Raw genomic sequence first — 19,587 nt, 5'->3', positions numbered from 1 at the left:
GTAAATTTAAGAAAATTGAAATTGTATCAAGTATCTTTTCTGAACACAACACTATAAGACTAGATATCAATCACAGGAAAAAAAATGTAAAAATACAAACACATGGAGGCTAAACAATATGCTACCAAATAACCAAGAGATAACTGAGGAAATAAAAAAATACCTAGAAACAAATGACTGAAAACACGATGGCCCAAAACCTACGGGATGCAGCAAGAGCAGTTTTAAGAGGGAAGTTTATAGCAATACAATCCTCCCTCAAGAAGCAAGAAAAACCTCAAACGACCTAATCTTACAACTAAAGCAATTAGACAAAGAAGAACAAAAAACCCTGAAGTTAGCATAAGGAAAGAAATCATAAAGATCAGATCAGAGATAAATGAAAAAGAAATGAAGAAAACAATAAAAAATATGAATAAAACTAAAAGCTGGTTCTTGGAGAAGATAAACATGATTAATTAACCATTAGACAGACTCATCAAGAATAAAAGAAGACTCAAACCAACAGAATTAAAAATGAAAAAGAGAAGTAACAACTGACACTGCAGAAACACAAAGGATCAAGGGAGATTACTACAAGCAACTATATGCCAATAAAATGGACAACCTGGAAGAAATGGACAAATTCTTAGAAACGCACAACCTTCTGAGACTGAACCAGGAAGAAAGAGAAAATATAATCAGACCAAACGCAAGCACTGAAATTGAAACTGTTATTAAAAATCTTCCAACAAGGGCCCAGGACCAGATGGCTTCACAGGCGAATTCTACCAAATTAGCTGTTAGAGAAGAACTAACACCTATCCTTCTCAAACTCTTCCAAAATATAGCAGAGGGAGGAACACTCTCAAACTCATTCTACGGAGCCACCATCACCCTGATACCAACATCAAACAAGATATCACAAAAAAAGAAAAGTACAGACCAATATCACTGATGACCATTGATGCAAAAATCTTCAATAAAATGAGCAAACAGAATCCAAAGGCACATTAAAGGGATCATACAGCATGATCAAGTGGGGTTTATCCCAGGAATGCAAGGATTCTTCAATACATGCAAATCAATGTGATACACCACATTAACAACCTGAAGAATAAAAACCATATGATAATCTCAACAGATGCAGAAAAAGCTTTCAACTAAATTCAACACCCATTTATGATAAAAACTCTCCAGAAAGTAGGCAAAGAGGGAACTTACCTCAACATAATAAAGACCATATATGACAAACCCACAGCCAACATCGTTCTCAATGGTGAAAAGCTGAAACCATTTCCTCTGGAACAAGACAAGGTTACCCACTCTCACCACTCTTATTCAACATAGTTTTGGAAGTTTTAGCCACAGCAATCAGAGAAAAAAAAGAAATAAAAGGAATGCAAACCGGAAAAGAAGAAGTAAAGCTGCCACTGTTTGCAGATGACATGATACTATACATAGAGAAGCCTAAAGACGCTACCAGAGAACTACTAGAGCTAATCAATGAATTTGGTAAAGTAGCAGACTACAAAATTAATGCACAGAAATCTCTTGCATTCCTACACACTAGTGATGAAAAATCTGAAAGTGAAATTAAGGAAACACTCCTATTTACTACTTCAACAAAAAGAATAAAATACCTAGGAATAAACTTACCTAAGGAGACAAAAGACCTGTATGCAGAAAACTATAAGACACTGATGAAAGAAATTAAAGATGACACAAACAGATGGAGAGGTATACCATGTTCTTGGATTGGAAGAATCAACATTGTGAAAATGACTATACTACCCAAAGCAATCTACAGATTCAATGCAATTCCTATCAAATTGCCAATGGCATTTTTTACAGAACTAGAACAAAAAATTTCACAATTTGTGTTGAAAATCAAAAGACCCTGAGTAGCCCAAGCAATCTTGAGAAAGAAAAACAGAGCTGGAGGAATCAGGCTCCGTGACTTCAGACTACACTACGAAGCTACAGTAAACAAGAGAGTATGGTACTGGCAAAAAAACAGAACTATAGATCAATAGAACAGGATAGAAAGCCCAGAGATAAACCCACGCACATATGGTCACCTTATTTTTGATAAAGGAGGCAAAAATATACAATGGAGAAAAGACAGCCTCTTCAATAAGTGGTGCCGGGAAAATGACAGCTACATGTAAAAGAATGAAATTAGAACACTCCCTAACACCATACACAAAAATAAACTCAAAATGGATTAAAGACCTAAATGTAAGACCAGACACTATAAAACTCTTTGAGGAAAACATAGGCAGAACACTCTATGACATAAATCAAAGCAAAATCCTTTTTGACCCACCTCCTAAAGAAATAGAAATAAAAAGAAAAATAAACACATGGGACCTAATGAAACTTCAAAGCCTTTGCACAGCAAAGGAAACCATAAACAAGATGAAAAGACAACCCTCTGAATGGGAGAAAATATTTGCAAATGAAGCTACTGACAAAGGATTAATCTCCAAACCTTACAAGCAGTTCATGCAGCTCAATATCCAAAAAACAAACAAACCTATCCAAAATTGCACAGACAACCTAAATAGACATTTCTCCAAAGAAGATACACAGACTGCCAACAAACACTTGAAAGGATGCTCATCATTGCTAATCATCAGAGAAATTCAATCAAAACTACAATGAGATGTCACCTCACACTAGTCGGAATGGCCATCATCAAAAAATCTAGAAACAATAAATGCTGAAGAGGGTGTGGAGAAAAGGGAACCCTCTGGCACTGTTGGTGGGAATGTAAACTGATACAGCCACTATGGAGAACAGTATGGAGGTTCCTTAGAAAACTAAAAACACAACTACCATATGACCCAGCAATCCCACTACTGGGCATATACGCTGAGAAAACCATAATTCAAAAAGAGTCATGTTCCACAATGGTCATTGCAGCACTATTTACAATAGCCAGGACATGGAAGCACCCTAAGTGTCCACTGACAGATGAATGGATAAAGAAGATGTGGCACATATATACAATGGAATATTACTCAGCCATAAAAGGAAACGAAATTGAGTTATTTGTACTGAAGTGGATGGACCTAGAGCCTGTCATACAGAGTGAAGTAAGTCAGAGAGAGAAAGACAAATACTGTATGCTAACACATATATATGGAATCTAAAACAAAAAGTTGTACAATGCTTGGAATTAAAACTCTCTCCAGACATAATAGAGTCATCCGTAACTAGTAAGATCACAAAGGAAAATTACATGTAAAAATTAAAAGAAAGTCTCTTAACAAAAGTATTGTAAAAGTATCTTTAAACAGTATCTAACATAGTACCCTTTGAACAGATATTCACAACATAAGTTACACTGTTGTGATTTAAGAATAGAATTGAACTTAGAAATACAAACATTAAATGAAAACACTTCATTAACACAGTTTTGAAAGAAAGAGGTAATAACTCAGTCAATTTACCAAAAGAGAGGTGGGGTGGAGTGAAGGTAATTTAGACGAGCTAATATAAGAAATTTTCACTTTCAAACAATATAAGAATCTCTAGCATGTAATAGCACTTGCATCTTTAACACGATGTTACAAAAAAAGTAGGTGGTCATCTTGAAGGTATCACCAAAGCTCTACGTTTTCAAATTTGTTGGAATTACAGACACAAAAGGCCACGTACTATATGATTCTCTTTATGTGAAATGTCCAGAATTGGAATAGCTACAGAGATAGAAAGTAGATGAGTGGTTGCCAGGGGCTGGAGGAAGGAGGGAATGGGGAATGACTGCTAATGGGTACATGGTTATATTTTTGATAAAAATGGTCTAAAAGTAAACAGTGGTGATGATCGCACAACTTTGTGAATTCTCTAAAAAACCATTAAACTGTACACTTTCCAAGGGTGAACTTTATGGTATGTGAATTATATTTCAATAAAACTATTATTAAAAGATTAAATTTAAATTAAGAAATAATCTGACAGAATTCATAATGTCAATTTATACTACAACAGATATCATTCAGAGCCTTCCACCTGTCCCAATAGCTTCTTTTTTACCTTGGCAAGGCGGCTCATCTGATCTTCTGAGAGAGTACTGCTTGTTCTGCCAGGAGTTTTTGTGGGTTCTGATCCATCTGCTTCCACGTTAGGCCAGACTTTCAAGTCATGCATCCCTTGGCGAAACATGCTAGGCAAAAAGAGAATGTTGAGGACAGAATTAAATTAATGTAGTTCATTATGGGAAATTTCGGATTCGTAAACAGAGAGAATTCTACCAAGGAAATACATGTCTCTCTTGCCAAGCTTTAAGCCTCCAGTGGGCTGTAAAGCAATTAACCAAGCAACTAAAATCCATGTAACACTGTTTTTCACGTGCCATTCTTTTCTCCTCCAAGCAGTTAGAACTATTACAGAGATTCTAAAGGTAAACTGGAAACAGAGAAGCATCAGTAATGGACCACGTGCACTTCATCACTTCAGTGGAGATCTTAGAAACAGAAACCAAATTTCTACCCAGTTAAAGAATGTCACATTTACAATGACTGAAACCAAAATTAAAATAATTACATAACTTTCTACTTTAAGTGACAATTCAGCATAGTAGACAGCGGAGTTGAACTGCCGAGGTTTGGATCCCAGCTGTGCCATCAATTACCTACAAGACTTTGGGTAAGTTACTTAACTTCTCTGTGCCTCAGTTTCCTCATCTATAAAATGAGATTATAAAGAGGAACTGTATCTCACAGAGTTGTTAGAAAAATTAAATAAACCAGTACAAGTAAAAAGTACTTAGAATAGTGTCTGCCATGTAATAACTATTGGATAAATGTTAGCTATTATTTTCCTTTTCACTGGGTACAGGCTTATTTTTCTCCCATCTTCTTTTCCATAACAAAGATGCCTAAAAAGGAATACAATAGTGGATTCAGTAAGAAAAAATACCCATGTCTACAAATCAGAAATTTAACATATCGTTGGAATTCAGCCTGAGCTGGATGATCCTGCTTTAAAGTAAAAGACTACATGACCTCTGATTGTCATGCTTCAGCTTCTTTCAAAAAGCTACCATGAAGACCCACAGTAAAGGTTGAACAAACTCATAAAAGGAGTTCTAGACAAATATGTTTTTTAAATATGCTGTCAAGTTTCTGAGTTTTGTTTCTTTGAAGAGGGTTAGAGATAGTCTTCTGTTAGTGTTTTCTTTTTTAAGTGTTGTTTAATGAGGCCTTTCAAACAATATAAAGTCTATTCAAACAGCATCCTCCCAAAGCTGAAAGGCCAAGCTGTCAATCGCAATGAAAAGAATAAGACTAGGGCTTCCCTGGTGGTGCAGTGGTTGAGAGTCTACCTGCTGATGCAGGGGACACGGGTTTGTGTCCCGGAGCAGGAGGATCCTACATGCCGCGGAGCGGCTAGGCCCGTGAGCCATGGCCACTGGGCCTGTGCGTCCAGAGCCTGTGCTCTGCAATGAGAGAGGCCACAGCGGTGAGAGGCCCGCGTACTGCAAAAAAAAAAAAAAAAAGAATAAGACTAGAAGTGTGTGCAGGTGAGTAGGCAAGTCCAAAGACTCCCATATTAAATAATCTCTTAATTAGGTAAAAGGTGGATATAGTGATGCACTTTTCCCATCTTTAAAACCACTGTACTTAACTGTAAAAGGTTCACATTAATTTTTAACCCATTATTATCATGATCTGACCAACCAATGGAAAATTTCTTAGCAGATTTTCCTGAGGTAATAAAGAGAATTTTCACTGAATATTATGTAATGTATGTAAGTAATGATGCCATAAACATTTAGATTGGAAACTATAAGGGACAGCTACAAGCTGATGAGCAGTATAAGATTAAGGACCAAATATGTTAAGGTCTCTAAGTTTGGCAACAAACAAGTAATATCCAGCAACCATATCTGCAAAAGCTTACTTTATAGGCCCAACACAAAATGTACTGACTGGTTGTGAAGACTCAATACACCCAGTATTTATCTATCATGTTAAAGATTTTTAAAAAAAGTGTTATTATTTTAAAAGCCTTTATAAAGTTCATTTTCTTTCCCTTTCAACTGAGAGACATTCAACAGCAAGCAGACCTTAGTCTCTAAGAAACTGGGTACAGTAAGGTCATAATACCACTTTCAATGAATATCCTTAAATGTACCTTCAGAAACAGCAGAAAGCTTCCCTTCCTTCTCTCCACTTCCTTGCCCCCAAGTGAATAGTTTGGCTGAACTTAACTAAATCAAAAATAAGTACATTTGGCAGGAAGTCAGTATACTAAATGATTTAGGTGCCTTGGGATGGATCTGGAGAAGAAATTTAAGGATAAGGGGACATGGAAGGTAGGGGTGATGCCAAGTGATTCAAATGATCAAGTGAACATATTACTTTCTTTTGACACTAATGGAACCTTTACAGAGAGTTACACAGCCTCCAGGTGGCAAGCCAGAAGATGCTCAGAGCATCAAGTCCATTTGGGAAATTAAGCCAAACAGGCAAGAAAGAAGAAAACGGTACAGCAGGATCTCCCTCAGACACAAGCAGAGGCCCCAGCAACAGCTGCTGTAGATGCTCCAGCTCCCAGTGCCAAGCTACTACAGCAACAACTGGCCTGACTTCAGAATTCACATTTGGAAAAAACATCTGCAAGAGAAATATACAGCTTGCGTATGATCCTTTGCCAATTCAACCTAATGATCAATCAATTCTTTAGCTACTTAGGAATCTCACAAGCTAGACTTTCAAAATGAGGACAATTAGTTACTCCAGCCATATCCTAACAGATCTGTCTTTCGATTAACTACACTATTCTCCAAGAAGCACTGCTTCACACTGACTCAAGTATACAAAACAGGTATTAGCAAACAGCAAGAGTTGGTAGTCACAGGACTCCCGATACTATAACACAGCTATTAGACACTTTGAGGACCACTTTTAAAAAGCTAATAAGTCCATACCAGGACTATTTAAGGAACAAGGTGGGGTACAACTGGTGTTATTTCATTGCCTAAGAAACATTTGAGGAAATGAAGGTCTAAAGCAGCATTTCCCTAAGTCATGAGAACTGTGGTGGCACATGACATGATTTTTAATGGTAGGTGGAAAAAAATCTGCACAGGCTTCCTGCTGAGATCACACAGAAGACTCATGCTACTTTCTCACCATGAATGTCAGCAACACCATGCAGAGAAGCAGCTGTGACCCAGCAGTGCAAGTGGATGTCTGCACTCTGCTATAGCACCTGGAACATCCTGAATATCATATTCTTCCACAATCCAAAGGTGCACAGGAAGTCCAATATCCTGCGGGGGAATACCTCGGCTTGTCTCCACTGCACCCCAGTTAGCCTTCAAGGGAAGGCCCCAGGACACAGAGAGAAAAAGGAGTTATTTTAATTTCATAGGGCTTCTCAGATTTCCTTTTTCTGAGGTGCAGGTCACTATAAGCATCAGCCTAGAGGGAATAGTAGGTGATATAACATGAGTCATTATACACACATACGCACAATGATTACTACTGATTTCACATACTTTATAAAAACTTGCCAAAGGCCAAGTAAAACAGTGTCACAAATGTCAACCTGAGAATTGATTTGGCTGTAGGCAGGTCATTTCACTGTACTTCTGTGGAAATTTCTATTGTCTCACACCTATAGTCTAGTCAGATTGTCTCCTGAAACTACATCCTAAGATCAATGAAAATGTATCGATATATGAGTGTTAAAAGAGGTGTTTTCATGAGGGAAACTCCCGCTGTTATTTCAGAAGGTAAACCACTAATGAAGAGGCCAGGAGGAAAAACCAAGAGGTCTATCTGGCTGTTTCTCAAGAAGATTTAAGCACTAAGACTACAGTAAGAGTAATAAACTGTTGTGCATTTTTTTTTCTATATGGCAAGCAAATTCCACCCTGGTAGAGAAAGTAAAAAGGTACAAACACTCCAGAAAAGAAACATACTGATTTTGTAATATGTCCATTCTACTATAACATTCCATTTCATCAAAAACCGTATTTAAAACTGGAGGCCACGATGTCTCAGACTATGTCTAAATTATTGTTCCTGCATGGATTTCAATAATAAATATTTCTTTAATAGGTACATTAAAGTAAAATACCTACACATTACTAAGCAATCAAGCTATTCTCAATGAAATTACATCTACATTTTATTCATGAGTTGAAGCTTTTCTGAGAAATCCTATCCTGAACAGAAAAATTGAATATCATAAGGATATCAATTCTCTCTGTAATTCACATATATAATTCAATACAGTTTCCCAACAAAATAACAATGAGCTTTTTTTTTAACTTAGGAAATAATATTAATATTTATCTGATAAAATATAGAGACTATCCAGAGAAATTCTGAAAGGACTACGAATGAGGAAGATTATACACCTCTAATATTAAAACATTTTATAATTAATAGTATTCAAAACTAACAAGAATAGTTCAGAAATAATGACAGCTAATATTTACTGAGCACTTATTAAGCTCATTACATGTCTTTAGTAATTTATCATCATCAACTACTCTGTGAGGTAAATACTAATATCTTTTTACAGATAAGGAAACTGAGGCATAAAGAGATTAAATAACTTGCCCAAGGGTACACAGATAATAAGCAAAAGAGCCAGGTTTTAAACCCAGACAATCTAGTTCTACTTGCCTTCCTAACCACCACTGGTTTATAAAAAACTGATAAATTCAACATCATAATTTAAGATTCATGAGCTGCAAGTAAATAAGCAACAAACAAGTATATGATAATTCAAAAGAAAATGTCAAACAGGAAAAACAATATGTGTAACATGTAACACACAAAGGGCTAATTCACTAATCTACAAAGACCCCTTACACATTAATAAGAAAAATGACAACTCAAAAAAAAAGGCAAAGAATTTTACGGTATGTGAATTATACCTCAATTTTAAAAAATGGGCAAAGGATATGAAAAAGCAATTCACAGAAACATAAACACAAATGTAAAGGGAAATATCACAATACGATCATCTTCAATCATACTTAATGATGTGAAAATTAATTTAGGAAATAACATTTTTCAATTTTAAAATGGGCAAAAATTAAGAAGTTTGATAATACCTAGATTATGGTTTCTACCATTTGATCTAAAGGAACTGGGACTTCTTTCAGAGAGTCCAGGTCTGGGTCAGGAAGTTTCCCAATGAGCCCGGAATAGCTTGTCTCCAGAAAGTAAAGAAGCTACCAATGACTACTGGTGTACTATACTGTCAAAAGAACATGGGATCAACCTGAAGGGGCTCCTACTGACTGACCAAAAATTGGAATTTTTGAGAATTATAAAGAATAAAAAGAACAATGGATTGAAACATTTCAAAACTGTTTAAAAGTTCGTGATAAAACTTAAGAACAAAATAACAAAAACATCAATCGTCACTTTCAAGGTTACCAAGGCACCAACCAATTCATTCTTAAAATTGTTAAAGGGGAAAAACATTAAACATTCATCTGCCTTTCCTATATGAACTGTATACCAAGGTAACTCAATATATGATGAAAGACCAAGTTTTTTAGAGAAAAATTCCAATTAATAAACATAGAAAGAATAGAATGTCAACAATTTTCTTAAGATGAAGAGTGATCTCTCTGCTCAGAAGAAAAGGGATAGAGAAAAAACACCCTAAAGGACTCTCATGTTTTTGTTTTTGTTTTTGTTTTTAAATAAATCTCTATTATCTGTAAATTTTTAAAAACAAAATTAACTTTCCTATTATAATCATTACCATTACAGCAAATTAGTGCTTTAGTACTTTTTAAACCCTGTTTATTGTCCTTTTTGTCACTATTATGACAAAGCAGAAAAACCCTATAACAAAGCAGTTACAGTACATGACAAATAGCCTTTTATTCCTAAAAATAAGGTTACAGTTTCCAATGACTATTTCGTAATAGAAATCGCATTACCAATCATTAACAGTAGCGAAATACAAACTGTGTTTTTTAATTAATCTATCTACATCTCCTGAAGGAATTATGTGTCAACTTCAGTCTCAAGTACTACGGAATCATATGTATCCAATAGGTTTCACTTCCTAGCACAGAGAACCAGACTGGGCATAAACTATTAAGGTCAAGAAAGAAAAGGGCCAGAAAGCAACATTTCCATAGGAAAAGAAAACGCTTACCCGTATTTTCCAAACAGTGAAACTGTTGTTCCTCCCACAGGCACTGCCTTCCCTGGTCCATACACATCCCATATAGTCAGGGCCACTTGCGCATTCCTGGGCAGGTCAGGGTATTTCACAGGCAGTTTTAGCCATTCATTCCAGCTATGGAAATAAAGTCAACAAAAACATAAAGCTAAGGAAAGAAAGTCAACATAAACATGTGTATAACTTTCTTTTAAATTAACAAACCATACAAGAAGGTCTGTCCAGAGAAAATGTCAAAAGATTAAGTTAGTAGTACAAAAAATAACGTGGCACTTACCTCAATTTTGCTCTAGGCAATTTCAATTTTAAATACAGGCATATCTGTATTTTATTTCACTTCACTTTATTGGGCTTTGCAGATATTGTATTTTTTACAAATTGAGGTTTATGGCAACTCTGCATCTAACAAGTCTATGGGTACCATTTTTCCAACAGTTTTTGCTCATTTCGTGTCTCTCTATCACATTTTGGTAATTCTTTCAATATTTCAAACTTTTTCATTATTAATATATTTTTTATGATGATCTGTTGTAAGTGATCTTTGATGTTAGATGTTACTACTATGACTCGCTGAAGGCTCAGATGATAGGATTTTTTAGCAATAAAGTAATTTTTAATTAAGGTATGAACACTGTGTTTAGACACAATGCTATTGCACACCTAATAGATTACAGTATAAAGATAACTTTCATATGCACTGGAAAACCAAAAAAATCGCTTTATTGCAATACTCGCTTTATTGTGGTGATCTAGACCTGAACCTGCAATATCTCCAAGGTATGCCTATAGAACACATGAAAAAAATATTTTGAAAAACAAAGCTCATGAAAAATAACACTGGTAAATTCTTTAATCAAGAAACTCAGACATCAAGGATTTACTGTATAGCACAGGGAACTATAATCAATACCTTGTAATAAAATATAATAGAAAAGAATAAGAAAAAAGATATATACATATATATGTATAACAGAATCTCTTTGCTATATACCTGAAACCAACACAATATTGTAAATCAACTACACTTCAATGAAGAAAAGAAAAGAGAAACAGACGATATCACTAAGAGACAAGGAATATAATAATGGCTAATAAAAATCTGGGAAAACACGTAAACCTATTAGAACCAAAGTTGTTTTAGAACTAAACTGTGATTTTTTTTCTGTAAGCATTCTCCAGAACAGTTTTTTACTAAGAAAAGAAAGAAATCAGAATTACTCATATTATACTCAAAATGGTGCTAGGTATAATATGGTCCTATAATATACATCAGTATCTCAATAAAGCAGAAAAAAAACAAAATTTTAAAGAGATCAAAGGAGACCATCCACTAACTTTGTAACATGAAGTTACTAGACTGCTCTGGACAGATATGTGACAACTTTTTACATGAGATTTTTCTTCCACTCAAGTTATTTCATTAATACCAATAATGCTTAGCTATTTTTTTAATGCTTTCAAAGCATATTTTTACATATGATTTCACTAAGGAATGTTTGTTCTTACTAACAGTAATGACAGCACAGCTCTCCCATTTTTTTAAATCTCTATTCACCCCTGCAAATTTTCTTCTGCATTCAAACTTAACACTGGATTTATCTGATCATCTCAACTTCCTTAAACAACAGATGGCTTTTAAAATCCCAAAAGAAAACTACGCAAACAACACACAAAGTAATACCCAGCAGACACACAGAATTGCTTCTCTCTGTTTACTCAAAATTATTCTCAAAGGGCATATCCCAGTCTAGGTCAAATACACCTGCATCAGTAAGAAACGAACAGAATTTTCACGAACTTATTAAAGAACAAAACATTTACATCCACCATAAAAATTCAAGGACCTACAGGAAAATTAGAGATGGCTATCAATTTCAAGGAGACTCTAAACATCATTAAATCCTTTTCTTCTATGAAGTTCTTAAAGAAATAAAATACATGTTTAAAAAGCCTTTCTCCCCTACAGATAAGCTTAAGAAACTAAATGAATTTATTTAATTACTATTCACATGGTGGGCCAGAATAAAAAGGTAAATACTAAGTGTAACCTTATGCCAATGAACAAACCACAGAGATAAGTTAACACAGGCTAAAGTTAAAGAGAAAAGTCAGTAACAATACCCAAAATGAGCTGTGAAAATACTCACCCTTATATTCTATCCTTTGACTAGGAGACAATACATAAGAGCAAGCAATCATTTGCCTCAAACCTTTTGCCATCCAACACCTGACCCCCACACCTCTTTAAATTAAGCAAAAACACTTTACCTGTTTTACATACTGGGCTTCTGCAGAAGATTTCTTTTGAAGAAAATGAATCTGCAGCTAAAAAATAGTCTGAAAACCACTCAAGATATTCTAGAAATTTGAAAAGTTCTGGTCAGACATCAAAGAACTGTGTATTTTGAACACCATTTTGTTCTCTCCCTTCCCATGAATCATCCCTTCTTCATGCCCCAACTCTAATGAGGCTTAAATTCACCTGGCAACTTTCAAAATATTCCAGGATTCTAAAGCCTGATTCTGGATGGTGTGACTTCCCACCATGTACCCCACACGCATAGACCAGTGTACTAATTCTCTAGTCTGATTAATGCACTCCTAAATCCTAACTTTCTAATTTTAAAATTATATTAGATAGTCTATGTCTAAAGCCATTTCAAATCCTCCACGTGACAAGACAAAATATAAATTAAAAAAAATTTAAACCACTTGCCTGCAGAATAATATTCATATATATAACTTAAAAATTTGCAGTATTTCACACCTAAAGCTGATAATTTTACCCTAAGTGTAACTAAAGAAAGTACAGGTTTCCTCCCCGTGGGCTCTCTTATTATAGGACAGGATAGAATAGAATATGGTAGAAGAGATTCAGATGAATTTTGGATGAGCTTCTCATTATTTGAACTCTCACAACTCACTATCAGAAACTCAGAAATAGATTTAGACAACTTGGAATCTCATACTACCCCAAAATACTTTCTGAAATGCAAAAATTAAGATAGCAAGAGATCCTTTTGTGGTATAATTTATTTTCCCCCCAGTCTACAGAATCTTCTTTTAAGTCATTGCTTATAGAAAATAAGGACTGTATAAAGTTTGCCCTTATTGTTCCCTGGTGGCGCAGTGGTTGAGAGTCCGCCTGCCAATGCAGGGCACACGGGTTCGTGCCCCAGTCCGGGAAGATCCCACCTGCTGCGGAGCGGCTGGGCCCGTGAGCCATGGCCACTGAGCCTGCGCATCTGGAGCCTGTGCTCCGCAACGGGAGAGGCCACAACAGTGAGAGGCCCGCGTACCGCAAAAAAAAAAAAAAAAAAGTCTGCCCTTATTTATTTCAGAAGTGCTATTTTTGTTTTGATGAATTGGTACAAACTTCAGCTCTTAAATACTAAAGAGCAGGATGTACAAAATCTGCAAATGTTTCCCTTAAGCCCGAAGAGTATATTTAAAAGAAGATAGGGACTTCCCTGGTGGCTCAGCGATTAAGAATCCACCTGCTAACATGGGTTCGAGCACTGGTCTGGGGAGATCCCACATGCCGTGGAGCAACTAAGCCTGTGTGCCACAACTACTGAGCCTGTGCTCTAGGGCCCGCGAGCCACAACTACTGAAGCCCGCGTGCCTAGAGCCCGTGCTCCACAATAAGAGAAGCCACCACAATGAGAAGCCCGTGCACCACCACAACGAAGAGTAGCCCTGCTCACCACAACTAGAGAAAGCCCGCACACAGCAACGAAGACCCAACGCAGCCAAAAATAAGTAAGTTAATTAATTAAAAAAATAAAAGATAAAAACCTATCCTCATATATTTACCCAACGTAAGGTATTTTCTCAATCTATCTTCTACACAGCTGTTTTAAACCTTTTAATTAAAAAAAGCCATTCTAATTATTTTAGAGTACTTTGTTAGTTTCACAATTTAAAAAATATAAACTAAAAACCTCAAACCTTGAGAGAGCAAATATGAAAGTTTTTATATCCTTGAAAATACATAATACATAAACAATGCAGAAAGGAGCTGGTAAATGGGAGGAAGAGGAGAAAGATGTTCATCTCCCTATAACTGGGAATTTGCTTTTGCTCTAATCTCTTTTATTGCCAAGGCATGGAACAAAACCACCATACAATTTCCCCCAAGAAAAGTGGAATTCTCCATAAATGCTGACTTCCTAGACCTAAATTTGTGGTTCTAAGTCTTTTGAAGGGTCACAAGACACCTCAAAAAGTCTAATAAAAGCTTTGAGCTCTGTCCCTGTAAAAATGCGCAAGACACAAAAAATTCTGCATACAGTTTCAGAGTTTTGTAGATTTCCTGATTCCAGTTTAAGAACCTCTGATACAATTATAGGAGTTCTGGTGGGTTGTTTTAGGTGTAATGATGATATGTAGTTATGTTACAGACATAAAGAAATATTTAAGTTAAGATGATATAATATTTGGAATTGGCTTCAAAGTAACATTGGGTATAGCTGAAATAAGATTGGCCTGATGGGCCTCCCTGGTGGCGCAGTGGTTGAGAGTCCGCCTGCCGATGCAGGGGATACGGGTTCGTGCCCCAGTCTGGGAGGATCCCATATGCCGCGGAGCGGCTGGGCCCGTGAGCCATGGCCGCTGGGCCTGCGCATCCGGAGCCTGTGCTCCGCGACGGGAGAAGCCACAACAGTGAGAGGCCCGCATACCGCAAAAAGAAAAAAAAAAAAAAAAAAGATTGGCCTGAGTTAGTAATTACTGAAGCTAGGTGAGGGAGCCCTGGAAGTTCATTATATTATTCTCTCTACTTTTACAGGTTTGAAATTTTCCAGAATAATAAATATAAATACATATATATACTCGTGTGTGTATATATCTAGCCACAAAAAAGACTACTAAAGAAACTACACCATTAAAACAGTTGGTTTCAGTGTAGCCAGATCATCAGAGCTTAGGCTTCTGATCTCTCCAGAAAACTTTTCCCAGTCTGCTGGGCCACACTTGGTAAACAAAGGGTTGTATCCTCAACAGTACAGCCTGGGAGTCCATGTGGCCACATCCTGTCCTCCATGAATATTGTGGGCATAAACTCCTTCACTGAGAGGCACACAACCTGTGTATCCTGAACCAAGCCTACTAGGGTACTGAATAATACTCACGAATCAAACATTAAAACTGCACCACACAATCTATCAAATAAGAAGTGTCAAGAGATTATATTAAGGACCTACAATACTATCCTGGAAAAACGGGAACTTCATGTTCATTACATTTACCTCAAATTCCAACAATGGCTTGCTAATGCAGCATGCTTAATAAACCAAGAACTTAAAAAAAAAAGTTCGTTTCATATTTAACATAAACAACTGATCCAAACAGATGACAACATATCTCTCTCTAAACATCTGAGTTCCAAACATCAGCTTAGACAACATCTCAGACTATCCAAAAGTGTTTCTGTGTTCAAGGGCATAGAATGGGAGCAAATTTAGAGACGTGTTTTTGGTTTGGGTCATTTTGTGAATCAGTCAAGTTCTCATAAAAATACGTCAATATACTCAATACAAACATAAATTCACTTCCACCTCAATTAGGTAAATAAATTCACTTCCACCTCACTTCCACCTACTTTATCTGAGTAGGTTCCTACTTTAAACTATTTGATCACTGCTTATAGGTATTAAATAAAGAATTTTAATTCCTCTGTAATCCCAAATAATACTTTCAACATCTATAAAGAAATGGGAGAATAGTCTGGAACCCACCATATTCGAGAAAACAACTTACTTCCATCTCGTACTAAATGCTTTGTAGGATGTTCTCACTGGCAAGGCAAGAGGCTTCCCTTCTGCAAAAACTTGGCAAGTAACATAGAGGTCAGAACATGTTTCTTGGTACAGTCCTGAAAACTTCAACATTGGGTCTTCTAGAACAGCCTTATAACTCTTTTGTTCTCTCTTCCCTTCCAAACTTCCTCTGAAAGCATAAAAGCAATAATGTTTAGACACACATTTTTAAAAGACAAACACAACAAATACTAAGCGTTTATGGTTATGTCACAGTAACCTTATGCTACCTGAACATTTTCCTATAGATGAAATTAAAGTAATTTTTTTCATTTACTAAAGGGGCTCTTAAAAAACTAACACGCCTAAGATCATTCCTAACTTCATCAACATATTTCTCTATTTTAGGCTTCTTAATTTTAAACCCTGTCATCAACTCTTGTGTTTACCTTCTAGATGTCACCAGCTTTCCAAGCATTAGTTTCAGTTTATTAATTTCAAGTTGACCACTTATTCCTGTAGTCTTTCAACAACATTTACTGTACTAAGCATAGAGGTCCAGAAATGAAAGACAAGATAAACAATACAGTGTTACAGGAAAACATTAAGTCCTTGCTCTAGGGAGAAAACTTACTTTTAACTGCGTATTTTTTTATGCTTTTTTTTTTTTTTACTATGTAGATGTATTATCTAATCCGTTCTTTAAATTAAGAAATACAGTGTTTTAAGTAGTAAAAGATATGTGTAAAATTATAAAAGAGGTAGGAACATTGCTTGGAAATCAAGATTACATCATATGTTGTGCCAGGCATTTTATAGAGACTTTCTTACTTACTTTTCACCATATTACCATGTTATAAATCATGAAGCAGACTCAGAGATCAAGCTTATTATCCAGGATCACAAAATAAGTAACAGAGCTGAGAATAAAAACCAGGACAGAGGAAGCCAAAGCCAATGTTCTTCCCATTACAGAAAGATATATGAGAAAGTCTCAGGAGCACCTAATGTGGCTTGGAGGTAGGGGCTCATAACCCAGATAGATGCCTGAAATGAGCCTGAACAATATATGAAAGATGAGAACCAGAGGCAGAGAGTCATCCCAGAATAAACAACAGCATATACAACTGCAAAAAGGCAAGATGGCATGTCTGACCAACTACAGGTTGGTAGAGCTAAAGCATAAAGCTCATGTGGAGAAGAAGCTAGAGATGAGAATGAAGTATAGGGGGGCAATGAAGCCAAGTAGCCACCAAATTCAGTACAGTGCCTCACGCAAAATGAAAATTCAAAAACCTGTTAACTGAACAATTTGAATTGAGAGAAATATAATCAGATTTGTGTTTATGATACTTTGGCAGGAGTATAAGAAAGTAATGGAGAGGTGGGACTGAAAGCAAGATCAGTTGGAAGACTTTCAATCAAAATTAAAAGTTAAAGGGTAGACTAAGGCTAGGGCAATGGGGTTTAAAGGGGGCATGGATCAAAGATACTGAGCGGGTAGATTCAAGACAACTTGTAAAGGATTAAACAGAGAAGGTGAGAGGGGGTGTCTGCATGAATCCATATGACTCCTTTTCTGTCTTAACCAAAATCAATGAACAATGCTAACAATCACCAAAATAGGGTGAGAGAAGATAAGAGTTAGAGGGCGCGCTAATGACGTGCTCCATTTTGGACAAGTTGCTTTTAAAGTGCTTTGGGACATCCAAAGTGATCATGTCTTGTGGGCAGTTTGATATTCAACTATGGCACTAAGAAAAGAGACATCAAAGTGCAAGTTTTATTAAAACCACAGAAACAGATGAAAAGGCCTGGGGAAAATAAACAGAATTTTAAAATTTACTATTCTCTGACTACATGATTCTAAACTGATACTTCCTGCCCTCCCCAAAACTAGTCTCAGACGCTAAAAGGTGGTTTGTACTGAATTTTGCCAAACTTCTGATTTATGCTTTATCTTTTCCGCAAAATACTCAATGTATGTCTGTTAATAATGGACCAGTTTTTAAAAATTTTTTCTTCTTTCCTTTTAATGTTCAAAAGTTTCAAAAAAATGCATTCATATGTCCAAGAAATACTGACAGGAATAAGACTGAAGGAAAGTCCTTTACCAGATGATGGCAATACAGGTCCTGTATTACCAATACAGGTGTATGCTGTAAAAATTACTTTAAATGGGTGTGTAAAGTATTATACAAAGGTACAGTTTGGCATATAATTCTCACCACCACCACGAAATGAACAGTAAAGGACTTGTCAGAGTCTGAAGTAAGTAACTTCTGGAAACAATCATTCAAAGGAGCACCTAATGACTCAGAAAATGTATTTACTACAGGTATGTAGCCCTATGCCTGAGGCACATTTGTTGAATACTGACTAAAACATATGATGATGTTGGGATTAAAAATCTGTGATAATTTATGACAGTTTTCACATATGAAAAAACATCTATGAGACTGCCAATGGACATAATTTCCAACTTGGTGCTACCTGTTCCCCATCTCAGTTCCATTATTCTCATCTCAAGATGTCATGCCCTGGACCTTTACTTCAACTGTGATACCCCAAGATTTTCCTGCAAGGCTCTCTTCTTATATATTCTGTTCCCTTTACACCTGGAGCCCTCCTCACCTTTGCCTGACTCCCAACTTCCCTGGCTAAGCAATGCCAAACTGTCCTAAGATTCAACCTAATCCTCTATCACCTCTCGTGTTTTTAGTACTACCTCCATGTGCTCAGCTACCTTATCTGCCTGTATCTACCTTTTCATAATTTCTTCAGTCTCCATTCCACCTTCCAGCCCCGTTTTAAAGTAAGATCTTCCAATTATTAACGGCAGGACAATTTAACCAAGACTTGATTTCTTTATCTGTAAGATGTGACGGTAATAATCCCACAAAAGGTTGCAGTGAACAGCAAAACGCTTTCTTCAAAATAAACCCTGTGGGACTTACGAACTTATTCCTACCGCTGTCCTTCTCCCTGAGGAGAAGGTCCTCCCTGAGGACCACGTCCTCAGTCCTCGCACACGGCCCCTCTCCAAACTCCCGTTCACCTCCGTTTCCCTGGCTTCAGCCTTCCGGGCCGTCCGCAGGCCGACCATCAAGCTAATAACCATCTTCTCTCCCCAACCCATAGGCCCCTGCCTCCCCCCCGCCCCCACTGAAGCTCAGCAATCCCAGTCCCGGTCCCCAGATTCGCTTACATTTTAAGCTGCACGTTGATGTCCAGGTCACAACTGTAGATGTAGTGAAACTTCTCCGCTTCCCCCATGGCAGCCCCGGGCAAGACCAACACCTGATGCTGAAAACTAGAAGCTGGGAAGACTCTGGCGCTGAACTTGCAGAGCCGCACAACACAGGCTCTTCCGGTTCCGCCTCTCAGCCCTAGCTCCGCCAATCCCTGCCGGGACTGCGACCCCACGCGGAGGAACTGCCCTCCCCGCCAAGCGTTCTTCTGCGCATGTGCAAAGGGAGCCCACCATCTTGCTTGAGTGTAAATAGAATTCCGGAAACGCAGCCTATTTGACTACATTCCAGACTTCCTGTGTTCTTCCTGATTAGCGGTGGTTTGTTTCTTGTTTGTTTTTTGTTGTTTGTTTTTGCGGTACGCGGGCCTCTCACCTTTGTGGCCTCTCCCGTTGCGGAGCACAGGCTCCGGACGCGCA

At 37.0% G+C, this 19,587-nt stretch overlaps 1 protein-coding gene across 2 annotated transcripts in view; it reads right to left on the bottom strand.

Annotated features, from left to right (window-relative positions):
- PIK3C3 (phosphatidylinositol 3-kinase catalytic subunit type 3) overlaps positions 1-19,269 on the bottom strand; it is a 146,444-nt gene extending 127,175 nt beyond the window's left edge. For both annotated transcript variants that reach the window (XR_014017266.1, XM_081251779.1), the window contains exons 1-4: positions 19,126-19,269; positions 15,919-16,107; positions 10,132-10,275; positions 4,024-4,153 (exon numbers count right to left, since the gene is read on the bottom strand). Coding sequence is in view for 1 of the 2 variants with exons in the window: in XM_081251779.1 (XP_081107905.1) it covers positions 4,024-4,153; positions 10,132-10,275; positions 15,919-16,107; positions 19,126-19,193 (531 nt within the window). In the remaining variant the exon portion in view is untranslated. The remainder of the gene's footprint in view (positions 1-4,023; positions 4,154-10,131; positions 10,276-15,918; positions 16,108-19,125) is intronic.
- Positions 19,270-19,587: the final 318 nt, after the last annotated feature.

The sequence above is a fragment of the Mesoplodon bidens genome (assembly GCF_964165515.1).
Source record: "Mesoplodon bidens genome assembly, chromosome: 13".
Lineage (NCBI taxonomy): Eukaryota > Metazoa > Chordata > Mammalia > Artiodactyla > Ziphiidae > Mesoplodon > Mesoplodon bidens.
This window is presented reverse-complemented; position numbering and strand designations above follow the sequence as displayed.